The following is a 27,375-nucleotide window of genomic DNA, read 5'->3' on the forward strand; positions in this document are numbered from 1 at the left end:
CTCATTTTTACCTTATGTAATATGTTATAGTCATTCATTTTAGATGGTTTTTTACCCCCAAATTAAAGTTGGTAATATGATTTAAGTAAAAATGTTTTTCCTTTTAAACTTCCATTAAATTATATTTTGGAAATCTTAAATTATTTCAAAAACAATTTGCAATCAAATTATGGCACTACCGCAGTACAGAGGCCATCATGTCAAACAGATGTAATCCCTATAAAACTACCCAAAATAAAGAAATTTATGGCATAGCATCTGTTTATATGAGAGATTCTGAATTGGAACAGTTTCATTTTTTGTTTATGAAATAATCAGTCCTAAACGTCTCTTTATTCATCATGTTATACAGTAAACTTAAAGGAAGCATTATAACAGTGGATATGATTGGATTGTAAAGCCTAATAATGGACTATAGTAATAAGCTGCATTATAGGAGCACCTGTTCTTGCTGCTAGAATAAGGGTTTGTCATTTCCCACATACACAGTGCACAAATCCCTTCCAAAAAACCCCACAAAATCATGGGGGAAGGAAAATAATTCCAAACTGGCAATTTAACTATAACTTAACTGCTTTTTGTTAAAGAATAAATCTAAACTGGTGACTAGTACGAGTAATTGCTCCCAAGTGTGAGCTGACTGGTGGTTAGCCACTTCTAACTATGCAATAGATTTCTTTGCAGTATCCTTTTATCTTGTTAGCTACTCTTTCTTTAAAGCCATCTAACTAATAAATATCTAATTCCTTACTAGAAAATAAATTCAGGGCCAAATTAATTCCCACTAATGGAACCGAGCCTGCAGGCACTTTGTAGTAGAAAGTTCACTGAAGCGGGAGTGCAATAGCAGAAGCCATTCACAGTTTCTGCTCTCCTGGGTGGTCTGGACCTTATTGGTGTCTTGTGCTAGACTGAAATCATGTTAATCTCCAGAATACAAAAGATATGTATCCACCTGTATGAACGAATGTGACAAAAGTGGTTAATACAAACTTAATAAGGCTGCCATGCTAACTTCATGGAAGGTTTTTTTTGTACAGTAATAAAATGAATGCATTGTGGGAAAAGTCTGATGTACCTTGCTTTCATGAATATAAGGCTGAATCAAAGAATGTAGGGCCAGTATCATTCCATGTCACTTTATCTTGTAGAGATCTCAGAACATTGAGCAATTTTCCACCATGTGTTTCAGTTCATGGGTGGAGCAGAGTTAAGCATGTAGGGGTCACTTTTTGTTAAGTGTGCATATATGCAGTTATCTAATTTTTATGTCTATTAAGTGTATGTATTGCTGGCAGAATAAATCCTTGGTAGTATCAGCCTAGAGGTCCAGTTGCTGCCACTTGATTTTGCATGTTTAAACTCTGCTATTAGTCACTTTTGGAGTGGTTTTCACTTGGAGGATAAATCAGCTGTCTGCAAACCTCAAATTAATGTAAAGTATTTAAAAAAATACTTTCACATCACTTATTTGTCCAACTATGAAACAAAATGAAATGAAATGTAGAGGAAGTGGTTTTTGAATGTCTAATTACAATAGGCTGTTCACTCAATAAATGTTTGCTCTAAAGAATCAAGAAGAACGAGTTTGTATATTTGCATATTATGACATTAAATTTGAAGTAAGACTTTCTTTAATTACATTTGGAAAATTATTGGTTTGCTACTTTATCTCTTTAAAAATGTTGCTTCCAGGTTAGCATTCATTTTGGATCCCCTTTTTTAAATTGATATCTGTTTATCTATCTATCACCTTCTACCTGAGATCTGGAATACTATTAATGTAGAACCCTTAGCAGACATTTAAACCCATGTGTCGTCAATTCCTACTATCTGGAATAGAGCTAGTTGCAACAGTATCAGAGCTTTCAGCTCACAAATTAAAAGAATGTCTAAAAATTCTTAACAGTATTAGTAACCTCAGCACTTTTTATGTGGTCTGTCAAATTTCAGTTTTGGGAGTGATTATAATCAAATGCTGATCGGCACCTGGATCTTGGGAGACTTTAAATCTTAAAGTTTAATTCAGACTTACTTTATTCTTCTCTAATATTGTTTGTTATTGTTTGTCCTTTATCAGTTTTATCTTTCTGATTCCTGACCTCTCCTTTAGGTCAAGGCATTTGGGCTGGGTTTTAGTTCTGGCAAATTACAGAAGCAGTTCGGTCTTGTCCACGTGCTTTCTCTTGTACACAAGGTCTGGAATGCTGTTAACGTAGAACACTCAGCAGACATTTAAACCCCTATGTATGTCAGATTCTGTGACTCTGGCAGCACAAGTAGAACAGCAGTTTAGGACTCCTGTCTTATCCACTGCAGTCCTGGCTTTTAAAGCTGATTTTGGGGGCAGCAGTGAGCACATTCCCCACTAACACCTCCATTCTCTCCTTTTCTTTAGGGGGCCTGAAATTTCTGGATATTTGCTCCCTGAATTAGACCAGCTGCTGAATATTTTCCTCCTTAAGACAGCAGGTTAAATGGGGTGATGTTCCTTCTGCAAGGAAAAGAGATGCTCTAGGAATTATTTGGGGGAAGTTGTATGGTCCTGTGTTATATAGGAGGTCAGACTACATGATCACAGTGATCCCCTGTGACCTTAGAATCTATAAATCTGACTCTGTCAGGAGCCACAGAAAGGGATGCTTCCATGAATGCTCCGAACTCTTAACCCTGCCAGGGAAAGGGGTCTCAGTCTGAGCTGTTTGTTTGTGCTCCTGCATCCACCCTCTATCCTACTCCCCTACCAGAGGAAACTCTGCTGGAGTCACCTCACAAAAACTGTTTCAACCTGTTCAGCTCTTGGGACTCAGCAAATTGGACTATCTTCACCACTCAAGAAATTATCAAGATAAGCCCCAAACGCTCCCTGACTCCCCTTCTTCTGCTACTCTTCACTGCCATTTCCCCTACTTCAGCTACTGGGAGTAATTCAAGAGATGATAAAGGAGGAAACATTGAGCAGTTGTTGTTGTTTTTTTTCCAAACCAAATTGGCAAGAAGGCCATTGTACATGGACCTAAGTTGAGACATTGCTAAAATCACTCCATCTTTCCAGGAAGGAACTCCTATCCAGAACTAATCCCTATATCACATTTCAGAATACCTGAGCCTGACAGCCTGGCTATTGACTGGCAAATCTTAAACAAGACAGGATACTCCTAGTCTCACCACAAGCCTTTTATGTCTTAGCATTCACAAGGACAAAATTCTCCTGTTAAAATAGAAGGATCAAATGTCAGAAACCAGACCTTATAGTTTTTCTAGATTTCTTCCCTGAGTCTGACTTCCCATCGTTGTTTAAAGCTGAAACATAAGATGCAATATCAAACACAGGCTCATGTAGTGTCTTGTAAGTCGCCTGGTTCGTTATGGCAACGTGTATCCAAACCAACCGGGAAACCTTTCTTCCCTATCTGGACTCTGCTAACAATACTACAAGCCCTCATGACCCATCCGGTGAGGAGGAAGGCAGAGAGCTGCTTCCTGGTCACAATCCTGTCAGCAAAGAAGAGTTTTTGAAATCTCTGTTCTTACAAAATTTGAAACTTATTGTGTCTTCAGCAAAGGACAAAGTGTTTCTTGAATCCCAGAATCATTCATTTCCAGGTCAAGTTTCCTTCATACTTCATAGGAAATCATCCTTTCTTGATTTGCCCAGTTCTCAACACCCGAGTATGGCATGTAGTAGATATGAGAACTACTGTTAAAATATACTTAGTAAAAATGACCATTTCAGGAAAATGTCTAGATTCTTATTCAACTGCAAAAAAAAAAAAAAAAAACAGTCCAGAAGGGATGAGAGAGCACTCAATACAGGCTCTTAGGCAGAAAGAGCATCATCACTACAGTGGAAATCTGTATGGCTGCCAGATCAGCATATGTTTATAAGGGTCTAGAAGGTTGACCTTTGCTCCTCTGTGGAAGCATCCTTCAGCAGGAAGGTGCTCCAAGTGATGGTCTCAAAATCGATTATTTTTAGGGACAGGGGACATTCTCCCTTCTATCGTAGCTATTTCTCCCTCCTACTAACTTTTCCTTTCTGCTTGCCACATCACAAGTCTCAGATAGAGGAAATGTCAGGATCCAGAATGGAAAACTTGTTACCTGATGACTTTGGTTCAGGGATTCCTCTCTACCCCACTCTGTCCCACTTGAAAAGTTTTCCAGTAATCTACACCCTGGTCGTTTCAAGGCCCATGTATGTATCTAACACAGTTAGGTATTTCTAAATGTAATCTACTAATAAGAACTTGGTATGAGGATGGAAGGGTTGTAACCAAGCTCAGAACCTTGTTGATGAATCTGAACTATCTTCCAGTTGCAAGAAGAAAAGCACAGCTTAAATGTCTTACATTGGCTGAGAGGTCAGTCCCAGAAAGGAAATACTTTGGTATTTCAGACTAAAAAAAGTTAATATTTTCCTCTGTTTACACTCATTTTTTAGTTCTTACAAAAATCTAGATTATCTCCTTAATGGTTTATATAATACCCTAAATCTGAACATCCCAAACTCTTTTAAGATGATGATGGTGTGTGAGTGAGAGATAAAATGGCTCGCCTAGCAGATCTTTTTCTGGAAGCTTTTGATTTTGTTTCTTCTGTTGTTAATTGTTTCTTTTTTCTTAGTGCTTACCTTTTCCTTTGACTTGATTCTACAGTGGAAATGCTGAGCCCAGCAGTTTCTATAGCATCACTTTATAATATTACAAACCTGAGATTATGATCTGATTGCAGGAACCAGGGAAGGGGAGAGGCTGGATTGTGAGGGAGAATGTACTTCCTAAAATATAAATAGCTCTAATAAATAGCAGGGAGCATGCAGAAGAGCACTGGCAAACTAAATTTACATTTATTATGTATAATGTCCATTTCTAGTTTGCCTCAGTGTTGAAATATCACTTCAAAATGTTGATAATTCATGTTTCATAATTCTATTCAATGCTGAAACTATCATCTTAGAACTTCCTATAGTAGAAAAAAAAACATATTTCTAAAACAATTAAATCTATTGTGTACAGGGAATAAGCCTTCAGTCCAGAAACTCTATAGATGTGATGTGTGTGACTACACAAGCACAACATATGTTGGGGTACGAAATCACAGACGGATTCATAACTCTGATAAGCCATACAGGTGAGTGTCTTAATTGTTGTTCACTAGTGCTGGGCTTTTGAACCGTTTATCTTAAAAGTTTAAATTGCTTGTGTTTATTTTAATGACGGTTTGTTTTTAAGGGTATCATTGTAGAAAGCATTTAATATGAGTTTCAAAGTTTTACTAAAAGGCAAATTAAACTAATCCATTCAAAAATGGATGGAGCTGCTGGCTCATTCAAACTATATAGTTAGGATCCAATAAGCTTGATGGTGCTACAGTATGTATCTTCAGTTGTACTTATCAGCTGTGTTTTCTGAATTTGAAACAAATGAAATGTGACACTTTGGAGGGGGAAATAATGAAAATGTTACCATATTTTACATTAGATAGTTCATTAAAGTCTTCAATTGAAGTGTGGCTGATTTCTGGATTTCGTGTGCAGTTGAGTTCATTTTGGATTCATTCCCCTGCAGAGGGTTACGCCCAGTCATTTTTAAAACTTTAAAGCTTTGTTTTAAACTGCTAAGACACAAATAACAAGGTTCAAATACCCCAGTGGAGTGGGGAGAGGGCAACCATGATTAAGGCTACATTTTAGTCATGGCTATTTTTAGTAAAAGTCACTGACCAGGTCACAGGCAGTAAACAAAAATGCATGGCTCGGGACCCACGCTCGTGCTGCGGGGTTGGCGGGGCCGGCAGGCTCCCTACCTGGTTCCACACTTCCCCCCCTGCAGCAGCAGAGTTTGGGTGTTGGAGGGAGCAGGGGGGTTGGCCACAGGATGGGGTCAGGTGGGCTCTGGGTGGCGCTTAGCTGGGGGGCTCCCAGGTTCCCGGCCAATGGGAGCTGCAAAGCCAGCACTCTGGGAGGAGGGAGCGTGCAGAGCTGCCTGGCCATGCTTCCACATAGCAGCTGAGCGAGGAGGATGTCACCACCTCTGGGGAGCCCCCCAGGTAAGCGCCGTCCAAAGCCCGCCTCACCCTGTCCTGTGTCCCAACCCCCTGCCCACACCCAAACTCTGCCGCTGCTGGCGGGGGGTGGGGGGCAGTGGCCCAAGACTGCCCCAGCAGCGGCTGGTGCATCTGGCCTGAGCTGCCCCTGAGCCAGATGCACCGGCCGCTGCAGAAGTCACAGAAAGTAACGGAATCTGTGACTTCTGTGACAAGCCTACAGCCTTAACCATGATGTATTGGGCACTGCATGATATTGCAAAATTCTGCCCTGTACTTTGCCCCTACACCACTCCATTTTCCCATAGGTTTTCAATAGGTTCATTGTTGCCAATCTTAGATAAGAGACATTTTAATAATTTCCTCATAGGTCTATATAGAAGCTTCTATAATTTGTGTTAGTAGTGTGTACTACTCTTGCCTTTTGCTTTTTTTTTTTAAATAGTTCCTTTTCTATTGCAATTTTCCATTGTTTGTTGTATAGATTCAAACAAATGTAATTCATACTCACTCAGTGTGGCACTTTACCCCTCTATAGTGGCTGGAAAGCAGAAGTTAGAGTCTGTACAGGCTTTGAGCCAGTACAGCTTGGCCTTTAGGTCATGTAGCAGAAGCTCTAGGTTTTAGATATTGAGGTCTCAGGTTCAAATCCCACTGTCTGTGACTCAGCCAGCTGCGTTGTGTTATACAGAAAGAAACCATAATTTGTTTGTGACAGTGCTTCAGTATTGGTATTCTAGAATGTTTTTCCAAAAGTATACTTACAGGCAGCTAGAAGATGTTTTGTCACAAAGCCAAATGTGGGATGTCATAGTGTCTTCACAGAGATCTGGTAAAACTTGGAGATTTGCTTTAGAATCAAAGACTTAGAAGAAGAGCCTTTTTATTGGGGAAGGGGGTGTCCCTCCTTTAGATTCCCAAGAGTTCTTCATTCAAACTTGACAGTGAAGAGGAAAACCAGGGTTCCAGCAGGAAAGAAAGGAACAAACCAGAAAATATCAGCTACAATCAGAGATGGCTGGTTCTTGAAATAAGTATTGAGGTGGAAGGTACCAGAATTCCTCCTTTCCTGTCCTCACCCACTTCCTACCCTCCCCATGCAAACTCTCATGTCAAACTACTCCAGAATAACTTCCCCACCTTTCTGCTAACATCCCCCACCAGGATCAGGAACACTTCCTATCCATCCTTTAGCTCAATCTCTTTACTTCCTAACAACCTCTGTACACCTAAGTCACCTTTCCCCTCATTTGAAGATACTCTCCTCAGACTTAAAAACCCACCTCCTTTCTCCATCAGACCCAGAAAAACACTTCCTAAAACCACTAAATCTCCTCCCCACTCTTCCTTATCACCCCCACAGTGTTCCCCAGCTCAACCTCCCACCCTTTCCTGCCTCAGAATCTTCCTTCCCCCCATTGTTGCTTGGCCTGAAGCAGGAAGAGCAGAGGCTGCGGAGAGCCCCATATCCCATGTCTGTCTGAATTAATCCCACAGAAGCCTGTATTATTGCTCGTTCTGCTTCCTGAAACCCATAGTTAGGACACTTTGTAGCAGGTTTTACGGCAATCTGTAATATGCAGCCATATTATAGCTACTATATAGCTATTATAGCTCCACCAGCTTCTGATAATCAGCCATACGTGACTAACATTATTCATATTTCATCTGATAACCTTTGAAATTTATTTTGACACCTCAGTATGAAGCTTTCAAATAACACAGAGATTGGACTAATCTCAATCGGATAGACCAGGGGTTCTCAAACCTTTCTACAGTATGGATCACACCATGGTAGATAATGGACACCTGCCCAGCCATTCACAATCCCATAATATTCCCATGACAGCTACAATGATTGCTTACATGGAAATGTCATATTAAAGTGGGGTTTTTAACTGTTTTTAATGCAATATAGAAACTAGAAACAAGAAGAACCAGCACACTGAGATCAGTCAGCTCTCATCAGATCCTACCAAATGCTCTCTGAACCACAGTTTGAGATCCTCAGTGCTAGACTAAGAACAGAACATCTCACATCATCCTGTGAGAAGGGCTGGTGGGGAGGTTTAAATCGTAAAAATAATTATACACCTACAACTAGATAATCAAATGTTGTGTCCCTAAAAAAGTCCCTCCAATTTTTTTCCTGTTTACCCATAAGTATTTTGTTATTCCAGGGAGTCAGTTCTATGCACATCATTGCAAGATACTTCAGCACCTCTTAAAAGTGAGAAACGATTGGGCAAAGCATTAGCCAAAAGGAGATTTAAACTAGGCATTGAATTTGGAATATCTAGAGTCTCTAGAATGATGAGCACAACCCTGAGGAGTTTAAGCCTCTGCTCTTAAGCCTCAAATGGTGGGTTAATAAATTGAGTATCATGAAGTTTGCTCTATAGAAATCTTGAAGATAAGAAACTCAAAACCTTAAAAGCTGAAATCTTGTCTGCTCATGTTAAAAATTCCATGACACTTTTCACTTGTCCACGTTTTTGTCCAAAATGTCTTCCCTCCATTGTTCTGCCATGTGTTTTGTACTGCTGCCAACCCAAGAGTTGGCTGCACTTTGATGTACGTGTACTCTTGTACTTCGAGATGAAGGGTGAAACAGAAGTCGGTGTGTGTGTTCCAAAATAACTTTTATGGATAACTGTCACCCTGATTAGGAAACAATAAAGGATTAAAATTCACAACAATAAAATTGAAGGGAACAGGGAATTTCTTGTTACTTGACACTGGTGATATGGGCAGGGTGAACTGATTTAAATCACTAAATGGAAATCCTCAATTTAAATCATTAATCTTAATAACTTTTCCATTTGTACTTCATTTATTTTTCTAAAAAAGGTGCATGTTTATTGGTTGATATAACCATTAAAACATGTAGATTTACAACTAAATAGTGCCTTTACAGTAGAATGGGTACATCTTTTAGCTACCAAGGAGAGTACACTATAACTATATTCATTTATTTAAGCAATTATATAGCTTAATATTTTAGATGCTTATTTATTGTACATTTTTAGTATGTTAGAAAATGGTGAATGAAATTCTTATTTACTAGACAAATAACTTTTTGCTCATAATTAGTGTCAAGCTGCATTAGAATGGTAATTGGAATTTAAACACACAAAACAGCATAAAATCTATTTTTATTAACAAACAAACATTTTGGATACAAAATTTCTTATCAAAATGTGTTTCACATTTACAATTAAATGATTTACTAAAGGAACAGAGGGATTAACTGTAGTCAATGAATTATTTCATGTCAGCCTGGGAAAATTTTCACTTATGCCTACATTGAAAGTGACTTGAGCTTAAATTTCTGTTCACAAAGTCTCTTGAAAATGAGACAACAGCCTCCTAAGTTACTTAGGTTGTTTTTCACACTGTTAAAACTACTAGATCTCATCCTCTCTCTCCTTGTTCTTTTCATTGACTTGAAGAGAAGGACAAATTTTCTCTCTTTTTCAACTCCCAGTCCATTTTGCAGCTTTGAATGAATTAGTCCAAATGAAGAAAATATTTGTTGCCTGCAGAAGAAGCTACTACAGTGAAAAGCTGGTTTAGTACTTCACCAAACTCTGATCCCAGGTGCTTAAAGTAGTGACTCCCACCAGTTCAGTGGTGTGACTATCTTTAAATCATCATCAACAAACATGTACTGTATGAATGGTTCACCTCTGTCTTTGACATTTATTTTGTTTGGCATAATTGATGGGTGATTATGAGATACCTATGTCATGTCAGCAGTATCTTCTTGAGCGATTATGCATCTACCTTGGTACTTTGAGTTGAGAATATTGTAGAGAAAACTAAATGGAGTAAGTGCTTCAGCCATCTGCTTCTTTACTGCCTGCAATTTAACTTTGTTGTTGGGTATTTCTTTCTTCAATGTCTCTTGAAGTTCTTTCCAAATTCCAACAGCAGCAGTTTGTCCAAGGCAACGGAAATACACCTCTACCCCAATATAACAATGTCCTCGGGAGCCAAAAAATCTTACCGCGTTATAGGTGAAACTGCGTTATATCAAACTTGCTTTGATCTGCCAGAGTGTGCAGCCCCGCCCCTCCCGGAGCACTGCTTTACCGCGTTATATCTGAATGTGTGTGATATCGGGTCACGTTATATCAGGGTAAAGGTGTAGGTTTCAGTGTATTCAGTATATCTTCTAGATTTCTCTTTAGTCCAATTTCAAATATGTTGGCTGTGATAGTTCCATCTATTTTATCATGATTTTTCTTCACAAATTGTCATCAGAAAAGGTCAGATCTTAATAAATAGTTCAAAACAGTCAGCCACTGAATTTCATTGTACGTATTGGCGAAGAATTAGCTTGGATCTTCCTGCTCTTTTCAGTAAACCTGAAGCAAAGGGGTTGTTATGGAAGTGTCTTGCAATTTCAGCATTTTCCTTTATTCCTGGAATTGTATTTAAGTATTTGGCTAAAAGATGCATCATATAATCACTGTGCCCATGTGTTATAAGTTCAGGTTCTCTTCATTATCTTCTTCTAGATTTCTTCTCATCTGTGCTACATTTGCAACATTGTGACAAAGCTATGCACTTGACACTTTAAGTTTTGTTCAAAGTTTGTTATAACTTTTACTGCTCCTACTTCAAGTATTCTAATGTATGGGCATTTCCTGATATAGCAGTTGTTTCTGTAAGATAGACAAATGCCATCATCTGTTGTCACACAAGCACATATTCCTAGATAATTGTATATGTTGCTTCACCCATCTATACTCATAGTAACGAATTTCCTGTCAATGTTTTTTACACATTGTTCAATTTCCTTCTGAGACACTGCATCCAGCAGTGTTTGATCCAGTAGGTGAAATATAGCCTCATCATAATGGTTGAACCATGTCAATTAAATATTTGTTCTGAACAAGATGAAAAGGAGAACTTGTTGCAGAAATGAACCAAGCAATCTTTTCATCTATGGAGCCTTGCTGGAATTTGTTGGTCCTGGTTATGAACTCATCCATGGTTTTACTGCATGACGAAGTTTTGATTTCTTTTGGATTTTTTGTACAAGTAATTTACTGGCTGTCGTATGTTTAGTTGAAACACTGCTGGTGGTAACAGCAGATGAATCTGAAGTTATAGATATTACAAATGATGAATCTTAATAACCCCTTATTTCTGAGATGTACCGTGAAAAAAATGATAGTCACTCACTGAGTGCTACTCAGTGCACTGATTTAAAACAAATAGATTGTAAATTAAAGATTACTCCTACAGCAGCTGTGTGTACCACTGTTTAAAATTATATAATTTATTCTCAGCCTAGTTATGTAGGGATAATAATTAATAAATCATAAGGATTATCTAAATCTATTTAAACCCTTATCTCTAGTAACCTACCAAACAGCTGGGGGGAAGAAAAATTTTAAATGTTAAAATTCATATGTGCCTAATAAACTTTACTTTTAAAACAGGAAATCTTCACCTAGGATCATATTGAGCAATAAAAAGTAATTTCAGAAGTCCAGCAGTAACAGTAAAAATGTAATAAATAGTTCCACAAACTAACATACCAAATATATTTTGAATATAAACATTTTGAAATTGATAAGTAATCTGCCCAAAACACAAATTTGTGACAATCTAAGATATAATTTATTAGCATAGTAAAACATGGTAGGTAGATTATAAGAATGGTGCAAAAATAAGTTTACTAACCAGCTGACCCAGATTGTTGATACATGTCCATATCATCTTCAAAGTCATTGTTTTCTGAGAAGTATTTTTCATAATGTTTCATTCTGACAACCAGGCCCTTCACCTCTTTGTTGCACTGTTTACATTTGGTATATTTGTTTTTTACCCAGAGGTACAGGAATTTCTTCAAAAATATTCCCAAATAGGGTCTTTTTTTTTAAATGATGTGCAGCCATGGAAGTTTTTTCTCCAGTTTCCAGGTCTTGAAATTAACAGTAGAGGCTGCACCCTGAAGAATGTTGTCCCTTCTCACAGTGTTCTTGCTTTGACAACAGAGTTGCTTCTTTCTGGTTGCATGCTCTGTGCCTCTTCCCTGAGAGGATCAAGCCTTTAATACAGTAGATGGCCTATTGTGCCATAATTTACAAAATTGACTTCAAAAGTCAGATTTTTTCCCCTGATTCTTTTTTTAAATAGAAAAGCAGCCTTTGACTCAAAGTTTTTGATAGAGGCTTATGGATTCAGCATATTTAATTTTGTATTTAAATGTTTTAAGAGATTATAATAAATTTAGGTCTTAACATATCTTGTATTAAATTAAGATTTCATTGTAAACAATATTTTTTAAAAAAATATATAATTTAAATTAAAATCAATCCAGTTTAAATAAGTCTGATTTTTTTTTATTTAAAAAAAATCGATTTTTATCCACCCTACTTATGGTTTATGAAGAAGAACCTACTGAAGTCTCCTTTGAGCAGAAATTTGGCCTTGACATAGATTTGTAAGGTGGGGTATGTGAGAAATAGTGATTAGCGTTCTGAGGAGACAAGGAAAGCTCCTGGGGAAAGGCAGAATGAATAAATGTATAGGTAAATATTGCAGTCCTTGTGATTAAATCTATTGTTTCATAGGATATCAGCTTTAGCGAGGACAAACTTGTGAGAGCCTCTTTGACCTGCTTGCTTTTGTGAAGGTGAATATTTCTGGAGAAACTTAAATGCCAGATATGCAGTGATTTAAGATCTAACTTATTCCCCTATACTGATTTAGTTTCTATATACTAAGTGGTATTCTATACACATTGAGTTTATTTTGAATGTGTTCTCCCTTTCATTTTAAACCATTTTGTCCAAGTGGTTTTGGGTGTTTGTGTTGTTTCAAGCAGCCTGTTGTCAAAAGCAGAGAGAACACACAAAATATCCAGGGTCTGTTTTGTCCTATCAGCATACTGAATCAGTCTTTAAGCTAGCTAAGTTAATGGTGGTGGATACAGATTTCTGATTTTTTTCTTTGGCAGGGTTGTCTGTTAAGGGACAAATTAAAGACCATTGTCTCTGTGACAGGATCTCCCCGGGGTGCAGCCTGGGACTGTGGGACTGCTGTGCCCCCTTAACTCTCTCCAGCCTGGACTGTCTCTCATAATGCCTTGCTAGTGACCAGCAGCAAACTCCTCCAGGTGCTGTTATCACTCAGCACAACTGCATGTGGAGCCCCACACCCAGCTAGATTGCACAGATACTCCCAGAGCCCCTCATGAATCACACAGGGAAAGGCACCAGAGTCAAATCCCCCCAGCTCTCAGCACTGTACCTCAGGAATATACCATCATGCACTGCTCAAGATGGGCGGTGCAGATTTATTAATTTATTAATTCAGCAATGAAAAGTGGTTATACACCAGCCTTTGCAAAACCTGAGATTTGCCACACACTTCATACAAACTCACTGGTAAAGACAAACAGTTAAATTAATTTATTGACTATAAAAAAGATAGATATTAAGTGATAGGCAAAAATTCAGAGTTAGTTACCAAAAGAAAAGAAAATATAAGCATGAGTATAAACTCTCAATGCTATTAGACTGGGCAACATCTATCTTAAGCAGTTTCTCACCCCCACTAGATATTGCAGTCCTTAATATACAAGTTTGTTCCTCCTTCTGTTGGAGTGTTGTATTCTTCTCAGTGTTTTAGTGTATATCTTCACTACCAATGTTAAAGCACTGCTGCGGAGTTGTAGCACCAGCGCTGCGAGAAAAAAAGAAAAAAGACCACCACCACAAAGGGAGTAGCTACCAGCACTGGTGCACGCTCTACCCTGCCACTTTACAGCACTGAAACTTGCATCACTTCAGAGGGGTTTTTTTCACACCTGAGTGGGAACGTTTCAGTGCTGTAAAGTGGCAGTGTAGACAAGGCCTTAGGGCATGTCCACACTTGCCATTTAAAGCGGAAAAAGTCCCTTTTTTGTGCAAAAACCTTGGGAGCGTCTACACTTCCCAATGACTTTTTGTTTTCTTGGCAAGTGTTCACTTATTTGGCCAGGTGACAATGCCTGCTTTATGGAGCAAATGATCCCCTGCTTGGAGCAATGCTGAGCTACTGGAGCTTATCAGTGTTTGCAAGAGAGGAGGCTGTGCCCTGCGATCGAGAGCACGCGCTCTCTCTCTCTCTCACACACACACCATCAAACTGGAGAGAGCTGCACTGCTCTCATCTGCATTGGAAGTGCTGCTAATGTAAACACTCTGACACCTGAGGAATTAAGTGAGTACACAAACCAGCGCTTTACTTTCACCGGACTGGTGAAATTTACAGTGCAAAAACTCTGGAAGTGTAGACATACCCTTAGTTGCTTGCAGCATAGGTGGGGGCAGGAGAAAAGGCCATGCCTGGGCCCCCTGTGTTCAGTTTTATACCCTCATTCCATGTGCTTGTAGAACACAAGTCCAGGTATGCCTGAGGGGCATTGCTGAGTCTTCAGGCAAAGTTGAGCAATCCCCTTGGTGTGGCCTTATGCAGTGAGTCATTGAATTGTAGCTCCCTTGCTGGACAATGGCTGTTGATGGATTGTTTCACACCCCGCCTGGACGTTGGGTTACTTTCCTTACTGTTGAAGCAGCAAAGAATCCTGTGGCACCTTATAGACTAACAGACGTTTTGCAGCATGAGCTTTCGTGGGTGAATACCCACTTCTTCGGATGCAAGTACTTGCATCCGAAGAAGTGGGTATTCACCCACGAAGCATCCGAAGAAGTCCACGAAAGCTCATGCTGCAAAACGTCTGTTAGTCTATAAGGTGCCACAGGATTCTTTGCTGCTTCTACAGAACCAGACTAACACGGCTACCCCTCTGATACTTTCCTTACTGTTGCCTCTGGGGAGCTAATATCTGGCTGATTCCCCAATTTACAGCATGTTTTAGAGACAACTATACAACAAAATTCTCATAACATCACATGCATTTACTGATATATGACTTTCAGCAGATCGTAACCTTTCCCCTGATACCTTACAAGGCATGCTTTATATGTAATATCACAATTATATACTGATGAGGAATATGGGGGGGTTACAGGGTGCTCCCCCAAGGTACAGAATGTCACACTCTCGTGGCAAGATTTAAATTGCTTCTGCCTCTTGAGCGTTGAAAGGTGGCCACTCAAAGCTCTTTACATTATATTTTTGTAAAAGTGCTACATATTGTATGTAACTGCAAATCAAGAGAAGCTACTCAGTCTTTAGAAGTTGGCTAACCCCTGTTCCCTTTTTCCCTGTGTTTCTGTTGTACGGTATGTTGAGGTGTTAGTCCTTGTTGTAATGCTCATTAATATTTTAAGTTACAAAACAAAAATCATGTAATTGGAATACTTATTTACTTGGTAACTGTCAAATCAGCAATAGTTAGGGCCAGATACTGAGGCGTGTGTGTAAGTCCTATTGACTTGAACAGGAAATGAGCAGGCAAATTATACCTTGTGTTGTTGGCCAGATAAGTATTTTGTAATTGCATAGATAACATACTGGATTGTTTACTGGATGTCTTTGAAATAACCATGCAGGTAACATGACTTTCATGCCTTATGTAGCAATAAGTATTCTAGTTATAGGTTGTTTAAAAAAAGTTATAAAATGTGTAAAGAGTGGTGTATATCTACAATATTTGATCTGTAAGATCTTGTTTTTTAAGAAATAGCTAAATTCCTGAAAATTATATACAGATAGTATTTTAGTTGAGTTGAATGGCTTTAGTAAGAGATGCTCTAATCTGCTATCTATAGGAAGGTTGGTTGATTTTTACCTACAGTATTTTGGTATTTATGTACATTGTGCAATGGCCATAGATCTAAGTTTGAGGTGTCTAGGATGTATTTGTTTTCACGGAGGGATATTTTGACTTTTAAATTAAACATTCAATAACAAAACTAATATGTAAGCAGTGTAATGTGTCAACTTTTTCCGGGGCCACCTAATTGCAGCCCTGTTGATCTCATCTCTAGTTTCTATTTTTTTTTTAAAAGAGATATCTAATGATCTGGAGCTTACGTTTTCTTAATAAGTGAAAGATAATATGTAAGTGACATGGGAAGGTGTGAGTGTCTTAACATAGGGAGTAAGGAGAATTTGTAGGCTTGAAGCATGAGATCCACTCATGAACATGACATACAATACCTGTAAAATGCAAGCTTTTGCCTTGATCTGACATAGCCTGGCACTTACCCTTGGGATAGACATGGTGTATCTGAGCCCCTTTTAGAGTTTGTGAAACTCATTGATTTCAGTGGAGTTTTCACAGGATGTAAATCTGGGTAGAAATTGGCCCTCATGAAAAATGACTATTACACTGAGATTTTTATGCTGAAAATCTACATGGTCTGATACACAGAAATAATAATAATAAATATCTAGACTTGAGTAAACTATTATTAGTCTAGCTCACAGTTTTTCAAAAATATCCTATTGCTACCTCTTGGAACTTTAATTTGTGTCAATCAGGGTGTTGGGATCACTCACTTGTTGTTGTTTCTTCAGATGTCGAGTATGTGACTTCGCCACAACAAATATGAATAGTTTGAAATGTCATATGAGGCGCCACCCACAGGAGCACCAGGCAGTGCAGCTAATGGAACAGTACAAGTATGTAACAGTTATGAGTTGGCAAAAGCCGTAGTAGTGTGATTTTGTTCCCTTATGAAACAAAGTGGAGTTCAGATTCATTGCTTTCTCTGTAATCTAAATAAAAAATAGCTTGGGTAGGTAGTCATGAATTATTTTTTCTGCCTGTCTTATTCTCTATTGCCAGTTGATTAACACTCGTACAAAAGCAAAAAGTATTGGAGCTAATTTGGTATTCTTAGTGTCTCCATGTGAGACGAAACGTGGAGTTGCATCATGTTATCCTAGAAAAGAACATGAGTTTCACTAGTCTCTTATGTTTGTGTATATTTGATAAATAAATGCCATTAGTAGTCTGTTTCCACATGCTACATACTGAGGAAAAGTTATTATAAATGAAATTCTAATACTTCAGCATGGCTACCCGGTGCTAACTTGCAACAAGGAGTTGAAAACCTAGGACGAAAGCAAAAAATGCAAAGAAACTAAATAACTCATACTGCAAGATTGGGCAGGCAACCAGGGCCATTGGGATAAATCACATGCATACAAAAGTTGTGGTCTCAAGAAAAAAAATCCAAAATTCTTCACAACTACGAAATGTAAACTAACCCTCCCCACTATGCTCCTTTCCAAAGTGCTTTCTAGTAGTACTAGACACCATACACTCTGCAGCTACACTCTGTAGGAAAGCATTCTGCAGTCACTTAATATTACTGAAAACTTCCACACCTCTGGCCTCTCAACGTCCCTGATGGTCCCCTTTGTCAAAGGCTGCGAGAAAATTTCCACAGTATGTCAATTTAGGACTTTATTGAACAGTGAGATTTAATCATTCAGCAGAGGTTAAGCCAGTACAGCAAATTAAACTAAATTCTGTATAGAGTTGCCAACCCTCCAGGATTAGCCTGGAGTCTCCAGGAACTAAAGATTAACCTTTAATTAAAGACTGTCATGTGATGAAGTCTCCAGGAATACATCCTTGCAACAAAGCCCAATGCTAACTCTGTCCACATATCTATTCAACTGGCATCATCATAGGACCTAATCACATCAGCCATGCCATCAGGGGCTCGTTCACCTGCACATCTACGAATGTGATATATGCCATCATGTGCCTGCAATGCCGCTCTGCCATGTACATTGGCCAAACCGGACAGTCTCTACACAAAAGAATAAATGGACACAAATCTGACATCAGGAATCATAACATTCAAAAACAGTAGAACACTTCAGTCTCCCTGGTCACTCAAAAACAGACCTAAAAGTGGCAATCTTGTAACAGAAAAGCTTCAAAAACCAACTCCAAGGAGAAACTGCTGAACTTGAATTAATATGCAAACTAGATACCATCAATTTAGGCTTGACTAGAGACTGGGAATGGCTGAGCCATTACACACATTGAATCTATTTCCCCATGTTAAGTATCCTCACACCTTCTTGTCAAACTGTCTGAATTGGATCATCTTGATTATCACTACAAAGGTTTTTTTTTTTCCTGCTAATTATTGCTCATCTTAATTTAGTAGCCTCTTAGAGTTGGTAGTGCAACTCCCACCTTTTCACGTTCTCTGTATGTGTATCTATCTATCTATCTCCTCACTATATGTTCCATTCTATGCACCTGATGAAGTGGGCTGTAGCCCACAAAAACTTATGCTCAAATAAATTTGTTAGTCTCTAAGGCGCCACAAGTACTCCTGTTCTTTTTGCGGATACAGACTAACACGGCTGCTACTCTGAAATCTGTATGATGATTTGTTATAGAAATAAGGGAGCTGATCTCCATGTACTAGACACCACTGCAGAATGACCTAGGTTCCAGCAGCTATATCTTATATAGGACCACAAAATGAATGCACACTGCAAAAATTAAGTGCTCTTCCTCAATCTTCATTGTCTTTTGCTAAAAGTGTAACGTAAAAATGCATTCTGTAAAACATTGGCCAAGAACAGCAAACTCTTTTACTTGTATTTCTTTCCTCCCATTATACTTTGTATATTTCCTATGGGATCATGTTGTGCAATATGCTCAAATATTGACCCATGGATGACGAGTAGTATAGTGAGTGATCCTGGAAGTTGCTGAGCACCTTCAGCTTTGATTTGAAATTAGCATGTAGTAGCATTAACCCTATAGTTCTGTAATCCTGAATGCAAAAATGTGTTGCTTAGTGACTGAGCTAGGAGTCTGCTCTTTAAACCATGAGTATTCAAAAATAACTATTAAACTGTCACTTCAGTAAGTTTGTACTATCGAACCTGCACACTGAATAAGGCAAGGGTGCTGCAGTAAAGTGACCTTGTGTCACTAATGTGAGCATGTAATTAGAGACATAGGTAGGTGAGGTAATACTTTTTATTGGACAAACTTCTGCTTGGTGAAAGAGAAGCTTTCCAGCTACACAGAGCTCTTCTTCAGGTCTGGGAAAAGTACTCAGGCCTTGGCTACACTGGAGCTTTACAGCGCTGCAACTTTCTCACTCGGGTGTGAAAAAACACACCCCTGAGCGCAGCAAGTTACAGCGCTGCAAAGCGCCAGTGTAAACAGTGCCGCAGCGCTGGGAGCATGGCTCCCAGCTGTAAACTAATCCCCAGGGGGAGGTGGAGTACCTGCAGCGCTGGGCAGCGTTGGCGCCGTGACCACACTCGCACTTCAAAGCGCTGCTGCGGTAGCGCTCCCGCGGCAGCGCTGTACAGCTGCAAGTGTAGCCATACCCTCAGGGTCACAGCTAAACACTGGGTGGAACAGATTTAGCATAAGTAGTTAACGCATATTGTAAAAGACCATTCAAGGTGAAGTGGCCCGTTACTTACGCTAAATAATCTCTTACCCCTTGTATTTTTAGCTTGACACTGAGGGTATGGCTACACTTGCAGCTGTACAGCGCTGGGAGTTAAACCTGTCTTCGTACAGCTGAGTAGGGAAAGCGCTGCAGTCTGGCCACACTGACAGCTACCAGTGCACTGTCGTGGCCACATTTGCAGCATCTGCAGCGGCATTGGGAGCGGTGCATTATGGGCAGCTATCCCAGCATTCAAGTGGCTGCAATGTGCTTTTCAAAAGGGGGGGTGGGATGGAGTGTGACAGGGAGCGTGGGGGAGAGCGAGAGTGGATTTTTGGAGCCGACACTCTGTCAGCAGCTGCCTTGCAAGTTCCGACCCCCTCCCCCACCGCTCTCTCACTCACTGAAAGCAAATAGCCCTCTGGTTTTTTCCTCACAGACCAGATAAGCAGCCTCCCTGAAATAGACCCCCCCGCTCCCTCCTGCATGCTTCTCTCCTCAAGCCCCCTCCTTTCTCCTCTCTTCAAGTAAACACTAGCTGTGGGCGTTCCAAAGGGAGCCTCCTGCCTGTTTGCTCATTCACAGCAAACAGTAGCTGTGTTGGTTTTTTTTGATAAGCAGCTCCAGGAGCCCCGAGTTCACAACAAAACAAAGAGAGTTATCTTTACTTAAAAGGATTATGGGAAGGTTCCGGAGGTCAGTTACAGCTTAGTAAGATTATTCCCTGTTTACACTGGCACTCCAGCACTGCAGCAGCAGCGCTATTCTCTTTATTCCTCTCGTCGAGGTGGAGTACGTGCAGCGCTGTAGCCAGGGAGATACAGCGCTGTATGTGCCTTGCCAGTGTGGACGGGGAGTGAGTTACAGCGCTGTAAAGCCACCACCAGCGCTGTAACTCTCAAGTGTAGCCAAGGCCTGAGTACTTTTCCCAGACCTGAAGAAGAGCTCTGGGTAGCTGGAAAGCTTCTCTCTTTCACCAAACAGATGTTCGCCCAATAAAAGATATTACCTCACCCACCTTGTGTCTCTAATATCCTGGGATCAACATGGCTATAACAATGCTACAATCATATAATTAAAGACTGTTGTAATGCATGTGCACATGGGGTGGAGTTGTGATTGGGTGGGCATCTTTACCTTTTGTTCCTGACTCAACTTTGCAAAATTAAACATTCTTTTAGCTATACTTTACTGATTTAAGAGGGAAGTTGGGATTTTAAAGATGTGCATTCGTTTTTATTTATTAAAATGGCAGGATTGTGACGTAGCAATCTGATTTGGCTAGTAAAGTTTTCATTCAGACTGAGACATCCATTGACTCTAATTTGAAAATCTCACTTGCCTGAGAAGGATTAAAATTAAACAAACAAGCCTTCCCCCACCCCTGGGTAGAATTGTACATTTCCTGATATGTAATAGAGATAGTGATGCTAAAAAGCATGGCCTCATTATATGCCCAGTGGAGCAGGCCTTCCTTGCCACATGCATGTAGTGTACACTGTGTACTATATATCTTCATATAACCTTTCAAATTATGAGTTCTCCACAGTATTCTGTGGAGGAGCTGTAAGTAGAATTTTGCTTTTTTTGTTTTCTGGTTAGTGGAAATTGCAGCCATCGCAAGTTCAGGCTGCTGCATTTGGGGCTTGATCCTGCTGCCAATAAAGTCAGTGGCACAACTCCCATTGACTTGTGTGGTGCAGTATCAGGGTTTCCAGATGTTATACTAATAGCAAATATTTTTTCCTCTGAAAATTAAAGCTTTTTGACAGGTAGCAGCCGTTTTAACAAATCCATCATAATATAACATGAGATGACACTGGGATAGTTGAACAGGAAAAATTGACTGTTGTTGAAGGGTGATAGAATTGTGACTGAAGTAGATTCTTAGCTGTAGCTGACTTGAGGCTGGAATTCTAACAAAATGTGAAAATGCCAGTTTGTGATCGTAATCAAATTCAGCATACTATCTAGTTATTGATAACTGAGAGCTTCTCAAGTGCTAGAGGCACCTAGCCCTCAGCCCCTGTGCTTCACAACTTGCTAGTGATGGATGCCCCGATAATCACATATCATTTGTCTATTACGTATGTATAGTGTTGACAGATTTATATCTTAAAATTACTTTAACCATAAAACTTCTAAAATTCTCTACTTGTCATTTCATTTATGGAAAAGTCCCATTATATTTAATTGGGATTAAGCCAATATGTTTCTATATTACATGGAGTAGGATTCTATACAAATTTATCTAAAAACATACTTAGGATCTCATTCTATGAAACTTTCCCAAAGGTTTTTGAATCATCCAGTTGAATTCCATAATATATTATGGTTTTGTTAGACTTTTTCAAAGGGGTTTTCGGTAATCTTAATTTGTAACTAGTTTTGAGAAGGGAGGGGTAATGGGATAATGAAGAAGCGAGAAAAGGAAATATTGCAGTGTCATGTTTGTTACAAATTCCCATGTTTTCCTTCATTTACCAATCTTTGCTATTTATATACTTTTGTTCTTACAAAATATAATTAGGGATGATATAAAAATGTCTGCTGTGCCAATTAAATATCAATTAGGAACACAAACTAAATTTAATGGAGAAAAAAATTATTGTACATGTACAGTAGCAAACTTTCAGAATTCACTCTTTCTGGCAATTTGTTTTGTGTTTTCTTTAAAATATCACAAGACAATAATCTACATTTATTATTTCACACTGAATTTCATTTCTAAAATGGAAGGTAAGTTGAAGTGATCAGAACTATTGCATTTTTGTAGTATTAAAATTGGTGTTTTTTTTTTAATGGCCAAATTGATAGTAGCATTCTACATTTTTTGTTTTGATTTGCTTTAAATATTTTTTAGATACGAGATGTTCCATGCAACGTTTTATTCTGAAACACATTTACTTGGCCAGGGTATAAACTTAAAACAAGGAAGGGTTGACATGCTTTATTTATAGTGGCATTAAATTATTATGATATATTGGAATTGCTGCAACATGGAGAAATTTCTCTTTGACCAAACGTTAGGAGAGAAAGGAAATAACCGTAATTCTCAGCTGTATTATCTCATTTGGCCTGTTTTAGAAAATTTAGTTTTAAAAGTGAGTTATTTGACTTCACTTCAGATACCTTCTCTTACCCTCATTGTTTTTCAGATGTTCTCTTTGTGGATATGTATGCAGCCACCCTCCTTCCCTGAAGTCCCATATGTGGAAACATGCAAGTGACCAAAATTATAATTATGAACAAGTGAACAAGGCTATTAATGATGCAATTTCACAAAGCGGCAGGTGTGTGTATGTATGACACTTCCTTACAAACTAGAATCCTTAATCTAGACTTTTTGAAAGCACCCAACATTGACCCAAGATAAACAACAACATGCAAATGTAAACAAAAAAATTACTATGACTTTTTAAAAAAAAACTTTGTTTATTTTTTAGGTTTCAAGGGCAGCTACCTGGAAAGACTCTATTAGAAAGCACTGATGAAAGTTTAGTACCTGTTCTAGAGAGTTCAGAGAACTTGGTGTCATTTTCAGAGTCCATTAATCAGACTACTAATGACATTTCAGGTTCTAATGAAAATCAAAAACTTAATCCAACAATTAATACCTCATGCAATTTGGAAAAGAACTCCAGTCAGCCTCACCTTGGCACAGAATATTGTGTTCTACTCTTCTGCTGTTGTATTTGTGGGTTTGAGTCCACCAACAAAGAAAATCTGTTGGATCATATGAAAGAACATGAAGGTGAAATCATAAACATCATTCTAAATAAGGACCACAATGCAACTCAGAACTCCAACTAGATCAAACTATCAGCTAAAAAGAAGAGGCTTTCCTAAAATGGGTTTTTTCTATCTTTGCTAATGTTGCCTGAGATACTTGCTCAAGAGAGGAAACGCAAGTAAAATGTACTGATTTCCCAAGCTGAGTCTTTGTTGCAATTACAGACATAATTTAATTAGCTAAAACCATTAAATACTCCATTTTGGGGAAACTGTGGAATGATCCATCTAACCCTTTATCCTTCCCTGTGATGCCAAGAGTTTGGATTTCTCAATGCCTAGTGTTAATCCAAAGTGTATTAGCACAATAAGAAATTCAAACTCAGCAGCTAAACAAGGTATTAGCTCAATTCAAAAGGCTTTTTTTTTTTTTCGTGCCTTGAAAGTATTTAGTTAAGGGTGTCAAACTCATTTCACGCAAATATTGTTTTTCCTTCAATGCAAAGGACATTGGGCCAGATACGGGTTATGAATTACTGTTCGATTCTAAGGGGTAGATGGTGAGGGGGGTGCTCCTGATTTATTTTTAAGGCCTTACTCTTCCCAGCTTAACAATTGTTTTCTGAATAAACAGTACTGGATGGTATTCCTTCTGTCACTAATAGAAAGGGCCGATTCAAGGCAGCAGAAGCTGAGTGGCCTGAAGGCAGTAGGTATCTTTCCAATTATTTGGCTAGATCCTAAGTAAATACAAGATCTTATTTTAGACATGTTAAATTCATATGTAAACATGACCCATTGTTTAATGTCTCTTTAAAATATTCAGCCAAACCTCTAAAAGCAAGTGGATCATGATATAAATTGGCATTTTAACTAGTGACTTTTTCATGTCAGTACATAATGAGTGCCATAATCTTGGGGTGGGAACGGGCAATCACCAGAAATGTAATTGACAAAGGGCCAGATTTTTCAAGGTACTTAGGCCCTAAAGATGTAGATAGGCGCCTAGTGGGATTTTCAAAAGCACTCGGTGCATAGCCACTTTTGAAAATTGCACTAGGTGCCTACTACATCTTTAAGTGCCTAAGTACCTAGAAAAGTCTGGCTCTAACACTGTCTGTTGAAATAATTACTCAAAAGGTATGCTAATCTTTTCTCATAAAATGCTTCAAATTTCACAATAAGAGAATTCAGTAAAAATAATTTCTAAGTAAAAATTGACCTGCTTTGTGGAAACAACCTTTCCTCCGTTGCACCAAAATAGAAAGGAACAGGATCTATGATGGTTAGTAGAGTAAACATTACTGATGCATGTGATAAGGATTCACAAAGGGAACTCGATAATTGCTGTGTTTTATTTTTAAAGCAACCCTTAGAAATTTCTCCCTTGTTAAAACCATTTTGCTTCTAAAATTATAATGCTGATCTTTCATGTAGTTTAAATGACCTACATCAGTTTATATATGGATGGGAATTTCAGTATGCAGGCTAATTGCCAGGGAATTCTGCCAAAATCACTTGTAAAGTTGGCCCCTAAAATTGTGTTTTAGTATATGCTTGCTACAAAAAAAGTGTAACATTTGAAAAGGAGCCCTTTAGCAGTCAGACTAAAACATTCTGGTGACGTTTGAAACATTCAATTCTGGTTTAAAGGTAGCTTCAAAACTGTAATTGCACTGAAGCATGCCCAGTTGTTGGCATCTCAGTTCAGTTATGCCTGGGTTAGTTGCTCATTTGTTAAAAATGGTTAGTACACTATTGTTTTAAAGAGTGATGCATAATGTTTTTTGTATTTATTACCTATTTATACAGTTTTTTAGCAGAAATAAGCTACAACTATATAAATCTGAAAAGCTGGTGTATGAGTAGTGTACAGTCTTCATGGTGCTATTTCTGTGTTAATTTTCTACGTTCTCCTGTGGACAGTGAAGCTGGTCAAACAGGAAACAAAAAGAGGATAGCTTTTTGTATACAACTTTAATTTTAAGAAGCAACCCAGGGTATAAAGGCTGGATAAAGGGCAGAGTTGTATTTCAAGCTGTACTGGTGATCTTTTAAAGTGGGTTTGTTTTTAAACATTTTGAACTTTTTCTATATTTAAGTAGTCCTATTAATTTGGTTATAAATTAGGTTAGATGTACAAAAGTTATTTTAAAAATTGGTAAAGATCTATCATCATACAGCCCATTACATGAATAGGTTTGACCTATCCATGAACTAAACATAGTACATTTCACATATTTTAAATAAAAATGTAAAGTAACTTCTGTATGTTTAACATTTTTTACTAAAAATAGAATATACAAGAGCCAATCAGAAGGGAATTTTTCATATTCATACAGGCTAATTTGACACTTTAAAAACATGATTATAATGAACAATTTCAATCAGAGGTGGAAAATATTTAATTAGGGTACTGGTGTTGTCTTAGTGACCAGTATTGAGACCAATATTGTATCCTTCATGTAGAATTCTGTTTAAAAAACAGAAAATTATTGGGAACATTTTTAATATCTGAGATCATAGAGCACATTCTGACATTCCAGATCCTGTATTTACAGATCCCGTTTATTGCAGTCATTTGAAAATCTGGTAAATATAAAAATATCAGAGAGGCCACAGTAATTCGATGAGTTTAAAATAGGAATTTAAAATTCAAAAACTACAGTGTGCCTTGACCTGAACTTAATTTCTTCCCATAATGGATCATGCATTTTAAAGTTGTTACACTAATGTAATATGTGAAGAACTTGGAGGCATGAGCTAGAAGAAAGATGGCAGGGAGCCCAAATTTACAAAGTCAAACTTTTTAGTCATGTTTTTTCTGGGTGCAGTGTTACAATATAATGCACCAAGACCCATTGTAATATATTAGAACTACAAACCAAGGTATAGCTATTTACAGCGTGTTCTTTACCATCTCATTGTTTCTAAGAGTAATCTTTGGTTAACCATGTGTTGTTCTAAAGCAGTAGAAGGGGGTGGGAGGGCCTTCTAAAAACTGACTAGGATAAATACTACAACTGCCAAGAAATAATTACTTGCTAGCCTGCAGAAAATAAACAATCTTCATAGAGAAAAATTCCTTATTGATTGTCCCCATGCTGCCATCGATTCACGTTCAAAATTCCCCCTTGACTTTAACAGAAACTATGAATGTGGAATGATGATCAGAATCAGTTCCTGAAAGCAAGTATTCTGATCATGATACCTGCTTTGGAAAGGGTTGCGTTGATTAGTTTGTTTGCACGTTTTGGGTTTGTTTTAACAGCGCTTTTCAGGGTTACACCATTTCAATCTTCCCATTCCTTTGAGAATTTACAAATATTTTGAGATGCTACTGGCACACACAACTAGCAAATTATCATACTTGCAGTGCTATTGGTTTTTCTTTCAACTCTGCTCTAAGCAGATTTTATTCAGTGATATGGACTATAACTTAAAGCCTTTGTTCTAGATACCTACAATTCTGTTATGGAGGAAATTCCCATTTTCTACTCATGAAATAGCTGGGGATCTATAATCTTCCATTGTAGCTTTCTACTTTGTACGTGGCCTAGAAAGAGAGAGTGGGATTCAGCCAGAGTAACTGTATTCTCCTGTCCCAAGCACTTATTTAATCATTAAAATAAAAAAATTGTACAGTGGGTGCTCAAAAGTATTGACAAATAGAATATATTTAATAGAAATTTACATTTGCGTTTGATATTCATGGACATGAGTACATGTATTTTTTTAAGAAAAGGTATTGTAACACTATGGCACTGCTTTTTATAGCCAAAGTTTAAAAAAATTTAGAAAACTGACATAAAGACTGCAGTTACTTTTGACACTGTATCTTATTGAAATATGATGAATTGCATTTTATAAAACTATCCAGCACATTAAGCTGCATGCCTTAAGCTCTCTGTAGGATTGTGTTCCTGATAGAACAGATAGTCTGTTTGGAACTATGAAGCAAGTCTGTAGTACTACTTTAACTACCTTCTGAAATACTGTACGTTAGAATAATTTATTTTGCTTTACAGGAGTTTGTCATGTATTGACTTTAATATTGTATTTTGGTAATAAACTTTTTTGTTAAACACTTATTAGTGTTCTGCTTTTATTTGTACAGTATGAGACAAATATTTAACAGGGGGAAGTAAATACTGAGCCAATGCTTGGTAAGGTGGAAGAAAACTACACCTTTTGAAATGGGTGTGTAAATCCAATCTGAGCACCCAGGCAGAGATCA

General features: G+C 38.2%; 1 protein-coding gene across 6 annotated transcripts in view; it reads left to right on the top strand.

Annotated features, from left to right (window-relative positions):
* The window catches only part of ZNF507 (zinc finger protein 507), a 43,950-nt gene that overhangs the window by 14,818 nt on the left and 1,757 nt on the right, over positions 1 to 27,375 (top strand). For 3 of the 6 annotated variants that reach the window (XM_039503384.1, XM_039503383.1, XM_039503382.1), the window contains exons 4-7: positions 5,019 to 5,133; positions 16,537 to 16,641; positions 22,565 to 22,699; positions 22,853 to 27,225. In XM_039503384.1, the coding sequence (XP_039359318.1) occupies positions 5,019 to 5,133; positions 16,537 to 16,641; positions 22,565 to 22,699; positions 22,853 to 23,219 (722 nt within the window). In that variant the 3' untranslated portion in view covers positions 23,220 to 27,225. Of the gene's footprint in view, positions 1 to 5,018; positions 5,134 to 12,638; positions 12,701 to 16,536; positions 16,642 to 22,564; positions 22,700 to 22,852; positions 27,226 to 27,375 lie in introns of those variants that run through there. The other 3 variants (XR_005588935.1, XM_039503385.1, XM_039503386.1) reach the window with 3 other exon arrangements.

The sequence above is a fragment of the Mauremys reevesii genome, linkage group 16, assembly GCF_016161935.1.
Source record: "Mauremys reevesii isolate NIE-2019 linkage group 16, ASM1616193v1, whole genome shotgun sequence".
NCBI classification, from domain to species: domain Eukaryota; kingdom Metazoa; phylum Chordata; order Testudines; family Geoemydidae; genus Mauremys; species Mauremys reevesii.